This window comes from Nuphar pumila, chromosome 17 (assembly GCF_984573655.1).
Source record: "Nuphar pumila chromosome 17, dmNupPumi1.hap1.1, whole genome shotgun sequence".
Lineage (NCBI taxonomy): Eukaryota > Viridiplantae > Streptophyta > Magnoliopsida > Nymphaeales > Nymphaeaceae > Nuphar > Nuphar pumila.
Window position 1 is genome coordinate 13750608 of NC_143265.1, and position 22393 is coordinate 13773000.

The following is a 22393-nucleotide window of genomic DNA, read 5'->3' on the forward strand; positions in this document are numbered from 1 at the left end:
TACAATGTGGGTATTTTCTTGTCCTGATAAGAAATGTGAGGTGTATTAGGAAGTATGAGCAACCAATGTCCTCCCTGATTACCTCTCCGCCCTTTACCTCGTTCTCTCATGCCTCCTCTTTCTCTCCCAAACTGTGCACTTGAAATATGTACATTGTGATTGTTTACTGCTCTTGCAAGATTCTCACCAGATCCTCCTAAATTCATCTCAAATTGCAGCAACTTAGGATGTAAAGCTTCAAAAGTGGGCTCCTCATCAAAACAAGTCAGGGTAGTATAAAAAGTGTTGTATTCGAGCCCTAATCCATTAAGGACCTATTGTACCTTGTCTTTGTCTGGAATTATGTAACCAATCATAGCAAGTTAGTATGTGATTTTATTCATCTTATTAAGGTACTCCATGACAGACATGAAATCCTTTTTAAGATTCAGAAACTCCCTCTTTAGGAACATAACAATGGCCTCAGAAACCTGTGAAAACATTTGCATAAGTTGGGTCCACAACTTCATAGTTGTGCAATCATCGAGGATAAAGACATGAGCAACTCGCAAAATTCTTCCGTTGGAACTATGTCTTTGTCATAATTAGTAGAAGCACTTCAACCTCTTTTTAGAGGATCATCCCCTTCAACCGGAGCCGCGGTCTCATATTACTCTACTCCTGGTAAATCTCCTTGGCTTCTTGATTCCAGTGCATCCTTTGATATGACCCCTAATTTTGATGTATTATCCGAATGCTAAACTAACTCTAGGTATTTGATTTTTCTAAGGCACTTATTTCTTCATTCATAGCACTTACCCATTCAGGATAATTCTTAGCTTGGTTGTAGGAGGAAAGTTCAAAGTAGAGAAGAATTTGGCTAGACATGCTCTATATTGAGGAGTAAAGGTCTCGTAGGATACAAAGCTATCTAGAGGTTTGTGTGTCCTTTCAAATTTTCTAAGAGTGTTTGGTTCTTGATTTTCTATATTAGAATATTTTTTAGGGCATTAGGATGTATATACCCATTCTTCTTCCATACGGGATAAGAGGTTCACTATCTATATCATGAGATTCACCACACTGGATATCGGTTTGGGGCATATCATTAACATCATTGTTGTTCAATAATTCATCATTATATTTAGGATATACTTCCAGAAAAGAATAATCATCATTTTCTTTGATAGGCACATTTAGATCAGACTTTTTTTCTCTATAAAGGTGACGTTCCTTGAAATATAGAGTTTATCATTTTTCAAATCATAGCATCTAAATCCTTTTTGGTTTTCACCGTAACAAAAAAAAAAAACCCACAAGAAATGGCTCTTGTAGAAAGTTTGTCAATTTTATTTGTAAGGACAAAGCATTTGCACCCAAAAGTCCTTAATCTAAAATAATCAGTTGGGAAGGCTCTATTTGGGATCTAGTGTTGGGAAGGAGATGGGAGCAGATTTGTAGACTATATCCTTGTGTGGATGGAATTGAACTGGGGAAATTGTGGGTCAAATCCCCTCTCATCTCTTCTCTCATCTTCCATTCCATCTCCCAAATCTGGGCCCCCGAAACAGCTGGGTTGTACTGAATTGATTGAATCCCCATCTCCCCTCCGATCTTCCTATCAAATCCAGCTCCCAAACAGAGCTTGATTGGGCTTCCTGACTTCAAAGTTTATTCCAGAAATTTATCAGTCTTATCCAAATAAAGGAATTTCTTCTTATTAGGTGCAACCTTCCGGCTTATCGTTGGTATCTGACAAAATAGCCACAATTGATTTTCAGCTAAAAAATAAAAAAGGAACTTTTAATGCTTTTATTGGTTTAGGGTTTTATCATATTTCATATATGTTTTCATAAACTTAGCTGAACTGAGGGGTTATTTGAACCTAAAATTGTAAAATCTGCAAATGGTGATTGCTTTGTTTTATCAAGGGCATCTTTTGTCAATGTCATGCTAAGGTACTTCCACCAAAGAATACCCAATGTTGAAGTTACCACTGCTGACGAGCTGATTGATGCCGATCTTTCTTCACTTACATGTTTTTCGTATTCCAGGTGCTTGGTTCTCTTGAGCCATGGGATTATGCTGTTGTCGCAATATTGCCTGGTGTAAGTGAGGTAAGTGGAGAGACATGCATTTAAAGCTTCCTGTACTAGTTGAAGCTTATCGATGTTGTACTCGAATATGCTAGAAACTATGTTTTCTCAGGAGCTGCTTTTCCGTGGTGCTTTGCTTCCTCTATTCGGCTTAAACTGGAAGGGTGCCCTGGCAGTAGGTGCTGTCTTTGGAGTTTTGCACCTGGGTAATGGTAGAAAATCTTCTTTCGCAGTCTGGTACTCCTCTTTACTCATCTTGCTATTTTGCTTATTACAGTTGCATCTCCCCCATCTGCCCATACACTCACATACACATCAAGGCACATGCATTTACTTCACAAGCAAATGGCACGATCTCACTGATGATCATTCGAAAACTGACAATATTAGTTTTATGCCAAATTATAGTGAATTACATAATAGGATTCTCTGCTTCTTGTAGGGCTACATTAGTTGGATTTGTGTATGGAATGGCAACAGTCTTTTCGTCAAGTATTCTTGTTCCAATGGCATCCCATTCATTAAATAACCTTATTGGAGGGATTTTCTGGCGTTATGGTTCGATGAATAGGAAAAACTTACAATAACTGTAATACACTGTCTGTAATTAAAATAGCTTATTACATTTGTTAATTTTCTTTAACGTGGATAAGCTTATCTATTGACCAAGCCAGTAATCCAGGCATAAGATGTGATCTGTCAAAACCTTTGATCATTTTGTGTACTGAAGATTTACATTGTTAAGACACTCCTCGATGATGATGACTTTGTATTGCAGCTTAAATTGTGTATTTCTGGTTGGGATGGGCTTGGGTCTAACTTTCTTATCAGAACTTGGTAGACTTGGACCTTGGCCTAGCCCAGCATGAAGTCAAGGCCAAGCAAATTTTGTCAATCATTGGTAGGGCTGAGAAACAAGCTGAGCCACTTGTGGCTTGGCTCGTAAAGAGCTCGCTGAAACTCATAAAATAGCCTCTGAACATAAACAATAGGTACACAGCTCGGCTTGTCAGGTAATAAAAAGTATATTTCAGATGTATTTTACATTATATAGTATATGTAGAGCATATGATTGAACTATGTGGTTTGCAAAAGATCAGTTTAGTGGTAAAATCTGATTAATTCTAACAAACCAGCTCACTCTCAGATAGTTTAACTTGGCCTTATTATGAACTCAAACTCGGCTTGGCTCGCCACAAGAATGAGACAAGCTTGATCGCTCGTTCAGCTTGTTTACCAGCCCTAAGCATCGGTGCCTTTGCAAGTAGTCAATGCGAATCAGCCTTCCTACGAGATAATAGTCATGACACTACCTTTTTTTTTGATTAATGATACAGCCCGAGCTAACTTATCAAGCCCCCTAATATCATCAACAAGCATGCTGTTCGACCTATTTGTCTAACAAAGAATGCAGTAGCTTGATGTTTTTTTAGTACGTCCATTGTTATTGGTTGTGAGGTGAAAAGAAATCATTTTGTCATTGTTAAGGTGCTTCACCACCCACTTCTCTTTGGTGAAGGCCAAAAAATAGATCGATAATGGGTCGAGATTGGGCCTGAGTCTTATAGTCCTCCTACCTGGTACATAAGTAGGCCTGGATCCAGTCTAGGTGTGAAGGTAAGTTTGAGCAGGCAGGGTTAGGCTGGAGTCAAACCTGATAATGCACGCAAAGATGGGCCCTGACACGTTCAAATACAGCCAGCCTAGGGCAAGCCTGGCTTTTCCAGACAGTCAGAACAGGCCCTTGAGGGGCTAACCGAGCTCAGCTCATGTCCACTCCTTTTACGAGCTTTCAGTAAAATGAACATTTGCCATGATCTCCAATTCCAGTGAGAACTTGCGAATAGCTACCAAGTCTCTTATCTGCTTATGAAAAACTTTTCAACATACCAACCTGAGCTCCGCTTGCCTGGCTAGTGCATGTCACCTTCTGTTGGGATGTTGCAGGTTCAAAATCCGATGGTATAGTTGTATAACTGGTAGGGGTCTGCCTAAGCCCAGCTTGCCTTTATAAAAAAAAACCTTTCAACATTAGAAAAGATGGGAAAATATGGCTACCCTTGAGGGTATGATACACTTGTGTTGGGAAAATATTATACTAAAATTTAATGATAAAATATTTACATTTTTACATCAAATCAATTTAAAAGAAAGCTCATTTCTTAGTAAATAAACAATAATAAACACATCTAACGGTTTAGATCAAACAAAAAATAATTGAAAGTATTTAAAGGATTCTATCATACCTAACGAAAAAGGAGTAGGACCATCCCCTTCTTATATATATATATATATATATATATATATATATATATATATATATATATATATATATATATATATATATATATATATATATATATATATGGGAAATGAAAACCTCCCTAATGGAAAACCCTCCCAATCCTCCCCAATGGACGTTTTATTGGATTTTTGATATTTTTTTTCAAAATTCTAACTGTACAGATGTGATCTATATGCTTGTTTTTATAGGAATCAGTTCTTGGAGCATTTGATTCTGATGCATAGATAAGTTTTTATAAGTTTCAAAATCAACGGCGTGCAATTTTCATAAATTTTTGAGTCTCCAAATACCATTTTTTCTATCCAAAATTTATGATCCAAGTGTCGATTTATAGTAAATCAATCATGCTGACCACATCTGTACGGTCAGAATTTTGAAAAAAACATCAAAAAATTTTCATTAGGGAGGTTTAGGAAGGTTTTCATTCTCCACACACACACACACACACATATATATATATATATATATATATATATATATATATATATAGAGAGAGAGAGAGAGAGAGAGAGAGAGAGAGAACCGAATTGACGCTCTGTGACCTCATTTGGACCTTTGGATTAGATTCAATAAAAAAAAGTTTGACCTAAAGGCCTGACCATGTGTGTGTGATACACTAATCATAGAGCTATCAATTGACCCGAAGCGAGAGGAAGAATTTGAGACCTAAGCCTCTAATTTCAAACCATGATCTACAAAAATTACCAAAAAACAAGTCACTTAATGCCCCAAAGGGAGTTGGCGTAACGGGGGTGGGCCTTGGCTATCATATCATATGAGTGGTTAAGGTTCCAATCCCCGTGGGCATCACCTCCCTGCACAAGCCGACGCCTAGCATATGGGCTCTGTGGGGAGGGTCCTAACCATGGAGTTTTTCCCCTCTGTGGTGTCGAATCGGTCAATCTATGATCTACCCGTTCCCAGGCCATGGGTATTTCCGTGCAACTGAAAATGCAATTTTGTTCTGGTTCCAGCCCGTGACCTGGTGCAGCAAGCGTGCGCAGGATGCACAGTGCCATAACTGATCAACGATATCTTGTAACTGATGGTTGTGAATTAGTTGTCATGTATAGAGTAACGCATAAAATGATGTTGAATGAGTAAACGGTCATTTAAGAGGGTTTGAATTGTAAAAAGGCGGTTCTGTGTTTTGGGTTCAAATCAATCTTTGCTATCAACGATTATATTAAGAAAATGTACTAATAGTTGCAGGTTAGTGCTTGGAGCTATTCTCAATGTAGAGTTTTTTGGGATTTGGACCGGGGTGTGTGCAGTGAGGGCGAGCATCAGTTCGACAGAGGAGAAGGGAATTGGGGTTTTCATTAATGGCCTGCTTCAAGGGGGATTTTCTCGATGCATGGATCGAGCTCGTTAGGCAGGGGCTGGGTCTACTTATCCTCCTCTGGATAGCCGTTATCCAGCCATGAATAAGGTATTCAATATGTTATTTAACTCGCACATTACGTGAGTTATGAGCCCACCATTGTGTGGCTCTTCGGATTTCAGTGTCAGATCCTATGGTCACACTGGATCCATTATCCAGATCCAACAAAAGTTGCAAGGTACAATATATGCTCTATTGGATAGAATCACTACTGAACTTACAATATTTTGTGAGTATTATGCCCTCCTAAACCCAGGCCACCTACGTCTTCAAGTCCTTTTTTTTCCATAGTCCAAAGAGAACCCACCACACCCACCCCGCAATCACCGGCTGCACATTGACTGGCCTTCAGTTGGTAAAACCCTTGAGGTCTTCCTCGCCCATTGAGAAGTGCACCCAGCTTCGACCTCGCAGCAAGGGATGCCACTTGTGGGTTTCGAACTTGTGACAAGTCGCCCCTACCATATGAGAGGAGTCTTTGTGGGCTTCAAGTCCGTAGTTTTTCCTTCAAGAGAACTGTCCTTTTCTTTTATTATTAAGCTTTGCATTATAAACATCAACAGTTTGTTAGTATCATTCTTTCACCATATTTTATTAATAGGGAAAAAAATTCTAGTGAGGTTTGAGTAGGTCAGCATCCAACTTGGATTGTTTTAACTGTCCCCACAACAAATCAGGACATCAATGAACTAGTTTCGAGTTTAGACAACCCCTTGGGATGTAGTAGGCCAAAGACCGCCTTTCAACAAGTGTTTTCAGGGGCGGGGCAGAGCTAGATGCCCCCGTCACCTAAAATTTCTCTCGATACTTGCCTTTTTTTTTTTCTTTTTGTATTTTGCCTCCATAATCTGCTTAAGTAACTTAATGAATTTACTCTCTCTCTCTCTCTCTCTCTCTCTCTCTCTCTCTCTCTCTCTCTCAAGTATGATCCACATAAGAATGAGAATTTCTTTATGCATGTCTCCTGCATTCTAAAACCAGTCTATAGGGTGGTTCCAAGAAACTGAACTCTTTTTTCTTTAATTAAACCATTTTTCCTGTTGATTTGTCAAGCTGGGATATACCTTCAAGGGTGGCTTCACAAACATGAAGCAACCATTGATCCACCGTATCTGATCCAGATCATGTTTTGAGCATGCTAGAATTTTTATTTCATTTTATTTCATGGTGCAGAAGGTTCATATTGGGTTGTTATAAAATAATAAATAGGGAAAACAAATAGGAACAAGATTTGCTCCGTATTGCCATATATTGTCATTCTAAGTGAATCACATCTAGCAAACAAAATATTTCAAGAGCTGAATTTCATTTCCTCTATTTGCTAGATTCTAAAACAATTTTATTTACCAGATATATTTTAAGGAAGCCTCCAGTATGAATCAATGGCTGCTTTTGTCTTCATGACTTTTTACTTTTGTAGCATCTGAAGCTTGAAGAGTGAAATCCTGCAGCTCCGAGTCTCCGATAGCTTCACCAAATCGCTGGATCAAGCGGAGACGATGCTGAGCCAGTGCACACAAATGTGCATCTAATTTTTCTTTTGCCCTGTCTGCTGCCTTCAGACGTTCAGCAAACACCCTCCTTAGCTGCTCCACTTGTGGATCCATTGTGGAACCAATTGGAAGTAGATAAGTTCCAACCAAGGAGAGAACATGGAAGAGAAGGATGGTTGGCAATATATGTAGGCATTGATGTAGTGTGTGTGCAAGTATACTAAGGTTTAGAAAAAAAATCAACAGTAAATAGTGAGTTGAAGAAATAAATTCAAATTTCATATCTAGTGGTAGAAATATGAAGCATCAAATTTACAAATATGCTAATATTGCCAATAGATTGTGCCACTTGACTATGAGTAACTTTGGGTTAGCAAGTTGGCCAAGCATATGCTGAATATTTCATGCACATTGTGATAGGAGAAGGCAAACTGATTTTGAATAAACCAGGTTCACTCAATAATAATGTTCCCAAGATGAGCCCTAAGATGGTGTATCTAAAGCTTGGTACAAGGCAAGGTGTATTTTTTTCACAATTTATTTACCTGGGCATGTTAGTACATTTTCTGAAATGCATTGTTCAAACACGCAGTCTAGAAATTTCAAAATTTTAGACATTCATTACAGCTGTAAACTGTTTTTTGAGCGACACAGCTGTAAAATTGTTGTTAATGCTGCCAGTATGCGTTTCATATTCCATTTTGGGTCCCTTTAATTTTGAAGATCCTGTTTTTTCCCGGTCAAGTATTATTTGAAGCATTTGGATTTTGTGACCCATTTCATATTTCTAGTCTTTATATATATAAATTGAAAAAATATCAAAATTTACCCATTAATCTCCCAACCAAATAAGTGGGACTAAAAAGTTTTGCAACTTTGCTAAGGAACCATGAGACAGCCTACCTTATTGAAGTCAATTGTGCTTTAGATGATCCATATCTGAGAGTCAGGTTCTGCACATTGAACTATTCATATAGCTGAGGGCTTTCACAGCCTAGACACAACAATGCCATTTTCAAGGGCGCACTCAAGAGTATTTGGTAAAGGGTTTGAAAACATACCTTTTTGTTGAAGCAGAAGCGAAAAAACCAGTTCGTTGATGCTCGCTTTTGCTCAATGGATGCATACCCTCACTTGGAGAGAACGACGATTCCACGAGTCCAAATGCCCACTGTGTTGAACCACCACAAAGACAGTTTTTACCGTCTTCTTCTTCTTCTTTATTTTCACTATGCAGATATCTCTCTAATGAGATCTTTTCTCTTAAACACTCACTGTGCACAGTTTTTTTTTTTTATTATTGAGATTTCTCTTAATCACCACCAGTGTACACAGCTCCTCTCTCTCTCTCTCTATTTTACTGTGTACATCCTGCTACAATGTTACCTTCCCTCCACTCTACGCACATCAGAAAAAATTGCCCTAGAAGTGGGAAAAATGGGCGGTTTTCAAACCGCCCCTTCCTCTAACGTGGGCTGGGTCTGAATCTCACCCATCATGGGTGGATCCGGTACCCAAACCAACATTCTCCCACTCGCACATGATGGGAAGAGATCTTAGAAGAAGGAACACCAAACGTGCTCATGTGGTGAATAACATCGTGTATTTATACTGGCAAATGGACCGTGCAACTCGTGAGCTTAGGGAGTAGAGGCATATTATGTACCGGTTAGTGTAACATAATAGCCTAAATCTACAAATAATAAGATAACACAAGATATACCTGCACAAGTCCGGTAAGAAGCTCATTGTGTCCTAGATCAAATACATTTTTCACATTCTAGCATATTGAATCCCTCTGCACATTTTATAGTGCTAAGTTATGCTAGACAAGGCCTTTCATTATGTCACATGTTTCATCATAAACTCAACTATCCCCAAGATGTGGTAAAATAAGCTAACTTTTAACATGTGCATAATCTGAAAATGTCAAATGATCTTCCTTTCCAACTCTTATTCTTTGAATCAAGATAAGTTGCTTTCCCATACATGTTTTTTAGACCGAATCATACATAACCTTAAGCAACATGCTAAAGTAGCAACACTCATCTTTCCTCTTAAAATAAGGTCAAAAGTCAATAAGGACACCAATATATATATATATATATATATATATATATATATATATATATATATATCAAAGACTCACACAATGAAGAAGCAGGGATCATTCTTCATTTTCTTTTGTGGTCGACTTATAGTTATGGTGCGACATACGTGGTATGACTCACGTATTACGGCAAGACTTTCTCACCCCAGTGAGTGTATGCATACACCATTAATTCTCTATTGTACAGATCTATACTAGTTCAGTTCCTCCCCGAGAAACTAACTTGAGTCCTTCAGGATGCACATTCCCATGCAATGTCTATCCAAGTCCTCAGATCTGGTCAACCAGGTTACCTTTGACATTTAGATAGCAAAGTCGATCTCTCCATATAGTTAAATATACACGAGACCTTATCCTGACCCAGTTAGGGTGATGTATCTCATATACGTATATATGGCGAATATCATAACTCATTGTACTCCCACTCTTTTGAGTTATTATCATATGATATCCCCAAAATCCGACATGCTTATTAATTCAGCAACCCTGGATTTTGTTACATCTCATCTCAGCCTGCCCACGAGCAGCGTCTGAGGCGATAAATCCTGTGAGAAGATTTATCTCAAACCTGGTAGCATATTCATATAGATGCACAACATACTATACAATGATCATAGAAAAAAATATGAATAACATTAGCATATCAAATCTTACAAATACCCATAGATTTTACATGTTTAACATAAGAATCCCTATTGATTGACTTAGTAAAGGGATCTGTCACCGTATCTTGGGTATTAACATATGCCAAGGCAACCTTGCCTTTAGATACAATGTCGCGCATATACTTGCATCTCGTGTCTATATGTTTGGTTCTACTGTGAAACTTGGGATCTTTAGCAAACACAATTGCCGCTTGATTATCATAGAATAAAGTCATTGGTAGTTTTGCATAAGAAGTGACTGTCAAATGTTTGATGAATCTCCTTAACTAAACACATTCTTGCACTACCAATGAGCCTGCAACAAATTTAGCTTCTATTGTGGACAAGGCTACAAATGTCTGCTTTTTGCTACACCAAGATATAACACCATTGTTCATCAAGAACACATAGCCAGACGTAGACTTACGCTCATCAGGGTCCTCACCCCAATCTGCATCCGTATAGCCTACTACACGCATGTTACCACCATGGTAATAGAGAACTGAATTTGATGTGCCTTTAAGATATCACATAATCCTATTGACAACCTTCCAATGCGCTTGTCCTGGATTAGTTTGATATCTACTCACCAACCCCACTGCATAACATATGTCAGGTCGGGTGCACATCATTAAGTACATTAGGCTGCCTACTACACTGGAGTAAGGGACTTTGGATATAGCTTCTATTTCTTTTGACTTCTATGGACACATCTTAAGACTTAAATCATTCCCTTTTGCAACAAGAGTATCTATGGGTTTACAATCTTGCATATGAAATCGTTCTAAAACCTTCTTTATATATGACTTTTGTGAAAGAGAAAGAAGTCTTTTTGAATGATCTCTTTTAATCTCTATGCCCGCCATAAAGCATGTTTCACCCATGTTTTTTATTTCAAAATGAATAGACAACCATTCTTTAATGGTTTTCAGAAACTCTAAATGATTACTAGCCAATAAAATATCATCCATATATAGAGTTAGAATTATAAATTTTTGACCTTGACGCTTAAGATAAATACAGCGGTCCTCATTAATCATGGCAAAGTCATTGCACATGATGATCTCATGAAATCTTAAATACCACTGTCTGGATGACTGCTTCAATCCATAAATGGATCGTTTGATCTTGTATACTTTGCGCTCAAATCCAGCAGTAACAAACCCCTCGGGTTGTTCCATATATATCTCTTCATCTAGTTTTCCATTTAGGAATGTTGTCTTAACGTCCATTTGATGTAATTCTAAATCCATATGTGATACTATGACTAACAAAAGGCAAATAGAGGTCAATTTGATCACAGGAGAGAATGTTTCTTTATAGTCTATTCCTGCCATATGTGTGTATCCTTTAGCAACCAAACGAGCTTTATATCGCTCGATAGATCCATCGACATTCCTCTTAATATTGAGAACCCAATTGCTCCCAATAGGTTTTCTTCCTTTTCGAAGATTAACAAGATCCCAAACCTCATTTGATGCCATGAATTTCATTTTCTCTTCCATTGCTTTACGCCATTCATCCCTTTTTGAACAAGACAGAGCATCTCTAACACTCTTAAGTATCTCATCATCTTAGGGCATGACCACAAAGGCTTCCCCTTTGATTTGAAATCTTCGACGCAGAATTCTTTTCCTTAAACTCTTTCAAGTTCCTAGATCTTCTTCAAAGTCTATATCCATTTGAGTGTTACTCTCACTATTCAATAGTAGCATAGACACATCCTCTTGTGTCTCTAAAACATGATGATCAATCTCTTTAGACTGATCAATATCATCCAATTCATAAAATTGAAAAATACGCTCTATCTCTCCTCTTTTAGGAAAATCACTCTCAATAAATATGGCATCTCTCGAATCTATCTCAGAAATACTCCCATATGTATTCTCTCCTAAGAATACATATCCTTTTGAATGTTCATAGTATTTTATAAAGATACACTTCTTTCTCCTAAGACCCAATTTTCCATATTGATGGGAAAGATCATGAACATATGCAGCAAACCCCCAGGGTCTGAGATAAGTCAAATCAGGCTTTTTACCTATCCATAATTCATAGGGAGTTGAAGAAATAGATTTAGTTGATACACGATTTAATACATGAGCTGCAGTCAATAAGCAATCACCCCAAAAGGAAATGGGTAAATTTGCTTGCGACATCATGGACCTGACCATCTCTAAGAGGGTCTTATTCTTCCTTTCTGCAACACCATTTTGTTGCGGAATTCGAGGAGTAGTCAATTGTCTGTCTATCCCTTTATCATCACACAATTTCTTGAATTGTTCGGATAGATATTCACGTCCATAATCTATTCTCAAGGCCTTGATTCTACGATCAAGTTGATTTTCTACCATGTTCATAAAGAATCTAAAGCAATCCAATGCTTCAGATTTATGTGAAATTAAATACACATGACTAAATCGTGTATAATCATCAATAAAAGTAATGAAATAAGAGGCCTCATGCCTCGCTGCCACATTCATTGGTCCACATATATCAGAATGAATTAATTGAAGAGGATAGGTTGCTCTAACTGCCTTTCCAAAAGGCAATCGAGTTGCTTTTCCAGCAAGACAATGCTCACATATAGGCATTTCAATCTTCACATAGGATCCTAAAAGACCCTCTCGTGCGAGTCTTTTCATTCTCTTTTGCCTTATATGTCCAAGTTGAGCATGCTATATAGATACATCCACATTCATATTAATATCAGTAGAAACAAGAGAAAAACATTCATTACCCATATTGAAATTTTTAAGTTCAGTGTCCAACACATAGAAACCATTCATCAAGAAACCAAAAGCAACTAAAGTATGTCCACAAAAGATGTCAACATTGACATCTCCAAACACAAGTTTATAGTTTAACATAGTCAAAGCAGAAACTGAAATCAAATTTCGTCGAATCTCTGGAACATGCAGAACATCATATAATAATAAATATCGCCCTTCTCGCAAATCCAATTTGCAAGTCCCGATCCCTTTGATTTCTGCTTTAGTGTTGTTCCCCAAGAACAACCACTTCGAACCAAATGACATCTTCCTGTATTCAACGAAGTTTGTGCGATCTTTAGTCACATGGTCGGTGGCTCCTGAGTCTACAATCCACATAGGATTAGATTCAATAATTAGTGCACAACTACAAACATTTGCACATAACACAGGAGTTTGAAGAGAATGTATCTTCTCCTGCTCATGACATTCACGAGCATAGTGACCCAAATTGCCACACTTAAAAACATTTTGCATTCGCCTTATTTTTCTTGCTGCCACGCTTCCCAGAGCGTTGATAAGGCTTTTTTTCTTTCTCTTTGTCTTGTCCCTTCTTGTCACCCTTCTTGAACTTCCTTGGTCCATAAAATTTCTTCTTAAAAGATTTTTGCTTCTTCGAACTTTCTGCCATATATGCCCTCATACCAGATTATTGAGCCGCTTCAAGGCGATCATTTTCTAGCTCTACATGATGGGCAATGTCATCAAAAGTCCTAATACTCTCGTTATGAGTCATATTAATTTTCATATGCTCCCAACTGTGTGACAGAGAGCGAATTACAGCCTGTACCTATTGTTCATCTGTAAGGGTATGTCCTGCACTATTGAGCTCTCTTATCATATTTGCCATCTCCCTGAGATGTTGGCTCATAGTGTGCTGAGGATACTTCCTGTAGGAATCAATCCTGATGGTCAGCCTTTTAAGCTTTGTGGCTGATGTTCTCCCAAACTTATCTTTAAGGGCCATCCACATCTTTTGAGCAGTCTTATAATGCTCAAATTGACACATAATGTCATCCTGCATAGAACACAGCATGGTGACACGCACAACAATATTCACGCGCTTCTATTTCTCATAGGTCTCCATATCCCTACGAGATTGTGCCCCATTACCAATTTCAGGTCGTTCCACAGTATGGTTGAGAGCCTGTAAGGCCTCAGCTTCCTCTAGTGTAAATTGAATCTTTCTATGCCATATATCATAGTTATCGTCGTTCAGTTTCTTAATCTGTGCTAAGTCCATTATGGATTTACTTGGTGCAGCCATGTCCTTTTAAAAAAAAAAAAATATACGCAATAATGTTATTCATGCACGTTATGTTCTAATCATTAGCACATTTATATGCAGTCATAATCACACGATTAGATAACATATAATTTTTTGTAGGGCGTGGAATCAAAAGCTCACTATGTTCACAACCATCTCCCACTTTCCCTAAGATGATTATATTTACCTAAACTGTATTATGACTGTATAAATAAGATATTAACACATAGAGTAAGTACTTCTAAAGTACTTCAAACTCTTCCTATAATCAACATGATTATATCATTTTCATTCACATTCATGAATAAATAATAATAATAATAATAATAATAATAATAATAATAATAATAATAATAATAATAATAATAATAATAATAATAATACCCGAACCCGGTCTGGGTATTCCCAGCCCAGCCAAGGCCCAACAAAAATTGGTCTGCGACAACCGCAGGTCATGGACCTCAGCCCACATGGACCCTGGCCGAAAGCCAGGGTCCGCCCAAAAAATTTTTTTATTTATTTTTCTTTGCCGCAGTGCTCGGCCCTTGGCCGAGCGCATATGCCTGGCTGAAGGGGCAGGCTTGCGGCCTGTGCCGCAGGGCCGGGAGCAAGGTCTGCACCGTAGGACCTGGGCAGGTCTGCAGCCTGTTTCGCAGAGCCTGGCCCAAGGCCGGGCTTGCGCCGTAGCAGCCCATATGGCTGCAGCAGACCACCTGGCTAAAGGCCAGACCTACGGCCTAGCCGCGGGACCAGGGGTTGTAGCAATCTGCATGGCCTGGTTCGCCGACCAGGCCTGCGGTCTGGCTACAGTAGGGCCGGCATAAAAAATTGGATCTGGCCAGAGCATTAGAGCTGGACGATCCCATGCCCACACAGTCAAAAACAACAAAAATATATATTTTATTATTGTATGACGCCCCGCCGCAAGCGTTCACCATGAACGCATAAAGGTCCCGACCATGGGCACAAGGGGATATATTCGCAAGAAAAAAAATGACATCTAAAACCCGATGCTCTGATACCAATAAAGGGTTTGAAAACATATCTTTTCATTGAAGTGGAAGCAGAAAAAATGGATCGTTGATGCTCACTTTTGATCAACGGATGCGTGCCCTCACTTGGAGAGAACGATGATTCCACGAGTTTAAATGCTCACTGTGTTGAACCACCACAAAGACAGTTTTTACCTTCTTCTTCTTCTTCTTCTTTCTTTTCACTGTGCAGAGATCTCTCTAATGAGATATTTTCTCTTAAACACTTACTGTACACATTCACCCACTGTGCACAATTTTTTTCTGTTTTTGTTGAGATTTCTCTTAATCACCACCAGCGTACACAGCCCCCCCCCCCCTCTCTGTTTTACCGTGTACATCCTGCTACAGTGTTACCTTCCCTCCACTCTACGCACATCAGAAAAATTGCCCTAGAAGTGGAGAAAATGGGCGATTTTCAAACCGCCCCTTTCTCTAACGTGGGTCGGGTCCGAATCTCGCCCATCATGGGTGGACCCAGTACCCAAACCAACATTTGGTAACTAGGAAACCATAATTTTAATGAAAATTTCATCATCAGAAGTGAACCCCAATTGATTGCTCATATTTTTTATTTCATAATTGTTAGTTATTTGAGTACATTTATACATCAACATCAAATGACTGGAGCAGGGACTTACGGTATTTGTCTAAGTTCCACTAGTTTCTAATGTTTATTGTGGTTGCCAACTTTTTTTATGAGAAAACTGAAACAAATAAGTTCCTTTTTTATCTGTGCCATGTGGTAAGTCGGGTCCCGTGCCAAGTTGAAGGCCCATGTTTGAATCCCTCTGATATCTGGTAAGGGTCTGCCTAACCCCAGCTTGACTTTTAAAAAAAATGTTCCTTTTTTTATCTGGTTTTTGTGGATGTGATATCAAATGCAAGTATGTTCTTCATAAAAGGACCTTGAATTAGTTTAATGCTAAGTCCTTTCATGCTATGGATCCTATAAAGTGCTTTTAATGGCTAACATTAAGTGTAACTTAGAAAATTTAATTAAATGAAATAAGCTCTCAAATGGAAAGCATCCAAACAAATTTTACATGTGATTCATTCAACATACCTGCTTCCAAAAAGAAGCTCCCAAGCTTTTCCCCCCTCTTATTTAACTAAAGTTTCCACGTACAACAACAACAACAACGCCTTCATCCCAAACAATTGGGGTCGGCGATATGAACCAAAAAGAAAATCATTTTGGGTCCTCCACATGAATCCTTCTCCTCCACTCATTTCTATCCAATGTCATGTCCTCGGTGAGGTTCAAAGCATTCATATCCTTTCTTATCATCTCCATCCAAGTCTTCTTAGGCCTACCCCGACCTCTTTTAGCTAATATATTTTTCCATTTCTCCATCCTTCTAACCGGAGCATCATTAGGCCTTCGCCGAATATGCCCAAACCATCATAAATGATTCTCACTCATCTTTTTTTCAATGGATGCAACGCCTACCTTCTTACGTATTTCCTCGTTCCAAATCTTATCTTTTAGTGTCTTTTCACACATCCATCGAAGCATACACATCTTAGTTACACTCATTTTTTGAAAATGATGTCATTGGTAGCCCAACATTCCGTACCATATAGTAAAGCGGGTCTAATTGTCGTCCTATAAAACTTTTCCTTCAACCGCAGTGACATTCTACGATTGCACAACACTTCAGTTGTACTTTTTCATTTCATCCACCCAACCTTAATCCTATGATTTACATCTTCACAAATTTCTCCATTCTTTTGAATGATAGATCCCAAATATTTGAAACAGTCATCCACCGCTATTTCTTGCTCACCAAGCTTCACTACACTCTCATCACTACTTTGTTACTTACTAAACCGACATTCCATATATTTTGTCTTACTCTTACTCAACGTAAAACCTCTTGCTTCCAAAGTCTATCTCCATAATTCTAACTTAGCATTAACCCCAGCTCTAGACTCATCAATCAAAACAATATCATCAGTAAACAACATACACCACGACACATTTTCTTGAATTGATCTCGTAAGTTCATCTATCACTATAGCAAAAAGGAAAGGGCTTAATGTAGATCCTTGATGTAACCCAACCATTATAGGAAAATTGTTTGTCACCCCTCCACAAGTACGAACATTGGTTACTACTCCTTCGTACATATCTTTAATTATACTAATGTATTTGAGAGAGATACCTTTCTTCATCATTGTCCACTAGAGAACATCCCTAAGTACTCTATGGTATGCCTTCTCCAAATAAATAAAAACCATATGCAAATCTTTGTTCCCCTCTCTATATCTCTCAATAAGTTGTCTAAGAAGATGTATAGCTTCCATAGTTGATTTTCCAGGCATAAAACCAAATTGATTCTCCAATATCATGGCAACCTTCCTCAACCTATACTCAATCACCCTCTCTCAAAGTTTCATAGTTTATGCAATCTTATATATCACCCTTATTCTTATAGAGAGGCACCAAAGTACTCTTCCTCCACTCATTAGGCATCTTATTTGTCCGTCAAATCTTGTTAAAAAAGATTTGCCAACCATATTAAACCTTTCTCACCCAAGCATTTCAAAGCCTCGATAGGTATACCATCCAGGCCAACTACCTTTCTGGATTGCATGTAGATCTTTTCAATTAATGCTTGTGCTCTATGGACAAGGAAGAAAACTCTCTCTTTATACATAATGAATCTTGTTGGCTGTATTCTGATTACTCAAGTTCATAGCTAATATTGTTCTAGTTTCTAATTTTGAATCTCTTCTTGTTATGTAACCATTCTGCTATATGAGTACTAAGAAACTTTTTCCACATTCTAACTTATTAGTGATACACTTGGTGAGAATGGGTAATGTGAGGCCGGACCTCATAAGGCATGACACTCAGATATTGATAAAGAGAACACCATGAGCTCTTTTCACCTAATGCCAACAAGAGTACTTACGAACAGCTTTTGCACTATACGAAGTTGAAAATTAGTTAGTAAAACTAAGTAATACTTATATTGTAAGAAATAGACAAAAAAAAAGGTTTTTGCAAATTGGTCCCTGCTTTATAGCTGATTTACAAAATAGTCCCTCATGCCATTTTTCAAATCCGTCTTGCCTATTCATTAACCTTGCAAATAAGTCCTTGAGGGTATGTTTGATTGCTTGTCCAAGCTTGAATGAAACAGTTGAACAGAACAAACTAAACACATGTTCTGTCCACAACAAGAACAATTGTACTTGTCCAACATTTGTTTTAACTGGACAAGGACATATGTTCCTTGAGTTCGGCGTTTGATTGCTTGTTGTGTGGACAACTTAGACATATATGGATAATGGGTTGGATAAATTTATTTTGGACCGTACGAACCCATCCACCCCACCATATGAGTGTTTGAACATGTTTATTGTGGATTTTAGCTCTAGATATAGATCCTGGATTGAATCTAAATACCAAAAAAGTATAAAATTTATGTAATTTGAAGAAAAAAAAAGAAATCATATTTTTGGATGTAAAAGTTTTAAATACAAAAATCTTAATCAAATCAAGCCCTAATTCAAAACTCCTAATCAATCAAACCATAATTCAAAAATCCTAATTCAAACCCTATTTTGAAACCTTAAATAAAAAAAACCCCAACTCAAATCCTAATTCGAAAAGCCCTATTTTGAAATCCTAAATTAAAAAGCCCTAATTCAAAACCTAATTCAAAAAAACCCTAATTCAAAACTCTAAATGGAGAGAGAGAGTTGGGTGAGAAATGAAAGGGTCTTGAGGGGTATACCGCCCCGTGACTTTCAATTTTCTTTAACCCAACATTACCGTTGTCCCCATTCCCACTAACGAGGTCGGGGGGTTGTGAAACGGTGATACATCATTCCCGGTACGCGGCGGACGCAAGCTCCACTTGTCCACCACATCCACTGTTTGGCTGCGAGCGCCTCTCACGAGACGCACAACCAAAGGCCCTCTTAGGTTAACAGCTGTGAGCTTTCCCAATGGATCTGTTAAAGGGCAGCCAAATTGATGTATAGAAGGACCAATTTGCAAAATGTGAATAAGGTAAAATTTGTAAATTGTTAATACTAACAACTATGTGATGAAGGGCATTTTCGTAACCAGTTTGTAATAACGGTGAGAAATGTTGGGACTGATTTGAAAAATAGCATGAGGCATGAATTATTTTGCTAATTAACTATAAGGCAGGGACCAATTTGTGAAAAGCAAACCAATTGAGGAAGTCGCTTGAATGCTTAGGAAATGGTGAAGCTTACAAAACAGGCGTCGGATCATGCACATGACTACACCAAAAAGTTATTTGAAGCCACAAGACGCTATTTGCATCAATTCTCCTTATACAATTCTTCACACTTTAGAATGCTAATTTAGAAGACAAGGGAATATTTTTATTTAGAAGGACAAAACACCCAAAAGGAAAGGAAATATAATTGATGCCATAATTGTAGTTCTTTCAACGTAGGATGGATTCTTTTGTATCTGCAAATTTGAGGCTCAATATTTAATTTAACTGATTTTGAAGGATGGGCTAATAGTCACCACCATAGCAAAACCGCAAACATCTAAACATATAATGCCTTGCATTGAGATGGAAACACCATTTTCATGTGTTGTCAAAATATGGTTTAATGAAATATAGTGTTTAGGGTGAAGTTATCAAAAACATCCTCTAGCGATTGGTCTTTCAATTTGGTGTTGGGGCTGTCAACGCCATTCCTAATGTAGTGTTTTGGCAACACACCACTGCTCCCAAAGAGGAGAGAACATGAGACATGAGAGCACTGGGTGAAGCCACAATACACCTCAAATTCAAGGCTCCCAAACATAGCCTTAGAGGCAATAGCTCGTAAAAAAAATAGTTTTCACTTATATATCATGCAACTTTGTAACTTTGTGTTATTTTTATTTGATGTTTTTATATTCACTAAATTTTAAAGCATCTTGTTTTTTATAGATTTAAATTTTAATATTATTTTCAAGCTTATGCATCACTACATCTTAGGGCTTACACTTTGGTAGTAGTACATAAAGTCTTATTCGTCCCTTCAAACCTATGTTGTTGCATCTTTTGCTTTTCAAATCCTTGGTCAAGGGGGAGAATCCTCTCATCAAACTCCCCCTTCCAAAATACAATGGAACAACCTCTTTCCAACCTAAGTGAGATGTGATGAGGAGGGGTTGCAGACGCCGCCAGAGCCATCTTCCCCCCTGTATCCTTGTCATCTCGTCCACTCCCTTCGGTCTGGTACGTCTCTCGGTCTTCACGTTGCCATTCCTATCTAACTAGTTCTTCCCTCTTCCCACCAGCCTCCCACTCCCCTTTTCAACCTTCTTCCTTGCTCCCTCTCCACCAGCGTGGAGGATGTGTGTGGGGGTGTCTGTCCTGAACTCTGCCAACTACAAAAACTTTTTCTTGAAGATCTCCTTGCCGTCATCAACAGATGGTCTTTGTTGCACCTAACTCGTCAGTCCTGCAGACTGCTTGAGCAGCCTCTTCAACCCTCTGCAGATCTCTTTTTAAGCCTTTCTAAGATCTTTGCTTGTATCTCGGCGGGATCCTTGACCATCCCTTTGGTGGCCTCGGAGGGAGGCTTTGCACTTGTGTGAGATCAAAGCATCTGTTCGTCCTCCCTTCTCTTCTTTGATGCCCCCTGAGGAAGAGCAAGACGGTTGCACCCACGCCAGGCTTTCCTACCTCCTGCTTCGGGCTTAACAAGTTGCGATTGGCTATGTCAGAAATGTTCAACATTTAATTTCAGGTGCCAAAACTATTGCTGTAGGTTCAGTCTCCCTCATCACCACAACCACCCCAACCTCACGTTCACTGGTGCTTGTCGGATTTCTATTCCGAGGAAACCTTAGTTGCGTGTGATTATCCTCTCGTCGCTTTTTCTACCACTGGGACGTCGACAAAGAGGGTCATTTTCAACCATATTATCGGTTGTTTGGCGAAGCATGTTATATGCCCCCCCCCCCCCCCCCCCCCCAAACAGGGCAGTTAGTTACATCTCATGTTCGGGGTCCCAAAGAGCACCACGTATGTAAGCATGTGCGTCTTGTATCTCCATGTTTGTCAGCATTAATTAGCGTTGGAGTTTGATGCGATTGCAAAGACTTAAGTACCCTCTCCTCCATTGGTGCAAAAAAAATGATGATTCTTGAAAAGGAGTGGTTGTAAAGACTTAAGTGCCCCGAAGATGATTATTTAAGACCTAGTCTCTGCACTGCAGGATTATCTGAGAAAGAAATCTCCTCTGGAGGAGGCTATGAACATCAACCCTCTCACTCTCTCTCTCCCTTCTATTTCTACTTCTATGCACATCCAACAGAAGATCTTACATTGCTCCATCAAGCACCGGCTGACCTGCACATTGACTGTTGTGGAGCCTGATTCAGAGTTTTTACCCTTACAGGAGGAGGGTTTGAGGGCTCATCCCAGCGTGAGTAGCATCATTCAACTAAATGAGTTGTAGATCCTGATTCAGAGTTTTTACCCCTACAGGAGAGGGGTCTGGGGGCTCCTCCCAACGTGGGTAGCATCATTCAACTTGAAGAGTTGTAGAGTCTGATTCAAAGTTTTTACCCTTACAGAAAAGGGGGGTCTGAGAGCTCCTCCTAGCGTGGGTAGCATCATTCAACTTGAAGAGTTGTGGAGTCTGATTCAGAGTTTTTACCCTTACAGAAGGGGGGTCTGAGGGCTCCTCCCAGCGTGGGTAGCATCATTCAACTTGATGAGTTGTGGAGTCTGATTCAGAGTTTTTACCCTTATAGGAGGAGGGTTTGGGGGCTCCTCCTAACGTGAATAGCATCGTTCAACTTGATTCGTTGTGGAGCATGATTTAGAGTTTTTGCCCTTACAGGAGGGGGGTCCGGGGGCTCCCCCCCGGCACGGGTCCTGGGTGTCGTGGTAAAAAAATGCACAGGGTGTCGTGGTGAGAAAGACATATATTTGTTCCAAGCAAGGTTGGAAGAAATCAATGGAAAATCCAACAGGGAGCATGCCATAATCAAGATGTGGATGTCAAGCGAGAATGGTGTTGTGCAACTCAAATAACACAAAATAATAAGGATTTGGTTTTTAGTTAAAATGGGGAATGAAATGACAATAGAAATTGCTTAAAATTTATAGGAATAAACTAGACTCAATAACGAAGACACCATTTTTTACGGATTTGGAATATGACCTTTGGTTAGGGAGATATGACCCTGACAAGTTGGTCCTAATTCGGGTAGCGATTTGCTTTCTGAATAACACTATAAATCGCTATAGCGATTTGCGGAAGACACTACAAATCACTATAGTGAGATTCAAAAACACTATAAATCGCTA

General features: G+C 38.8%; 1 protein-coding gene across 2 annotated transcripts in view; it reads left to right on the forward strand.

Annotated features, from left to right (window-relative positions):
- The window catches only part of LOC149811676 (CAAX amino terminal protease family protein), a 49253-nt gene extending 46434 nt beyond the window's left edge, over positions 1-2819 (forward strand). For both annotated transcript variants that reach the window (XM_089993902.1, XM_089993903.1), the window contains exons 6-8: positions 2034-2096; positions 2188-2312; positions 2518-2819. In XM_089993902.1, the coding sequence (XP_089850028.1) occupies positions 2034-2096; positions 2188-2312; positions 2518-2662 (333 nt within the window). In that variant the 3' untranslated portion in view covers positions 2663-2819. The remainder of the gene's footprint in view (positions 1-2033; positions 2097-2187; positions 2313-2517) is intronic.
- The last annotated feature ends 19574 nt before the right edge of the window (positions 2820-22393 follow it).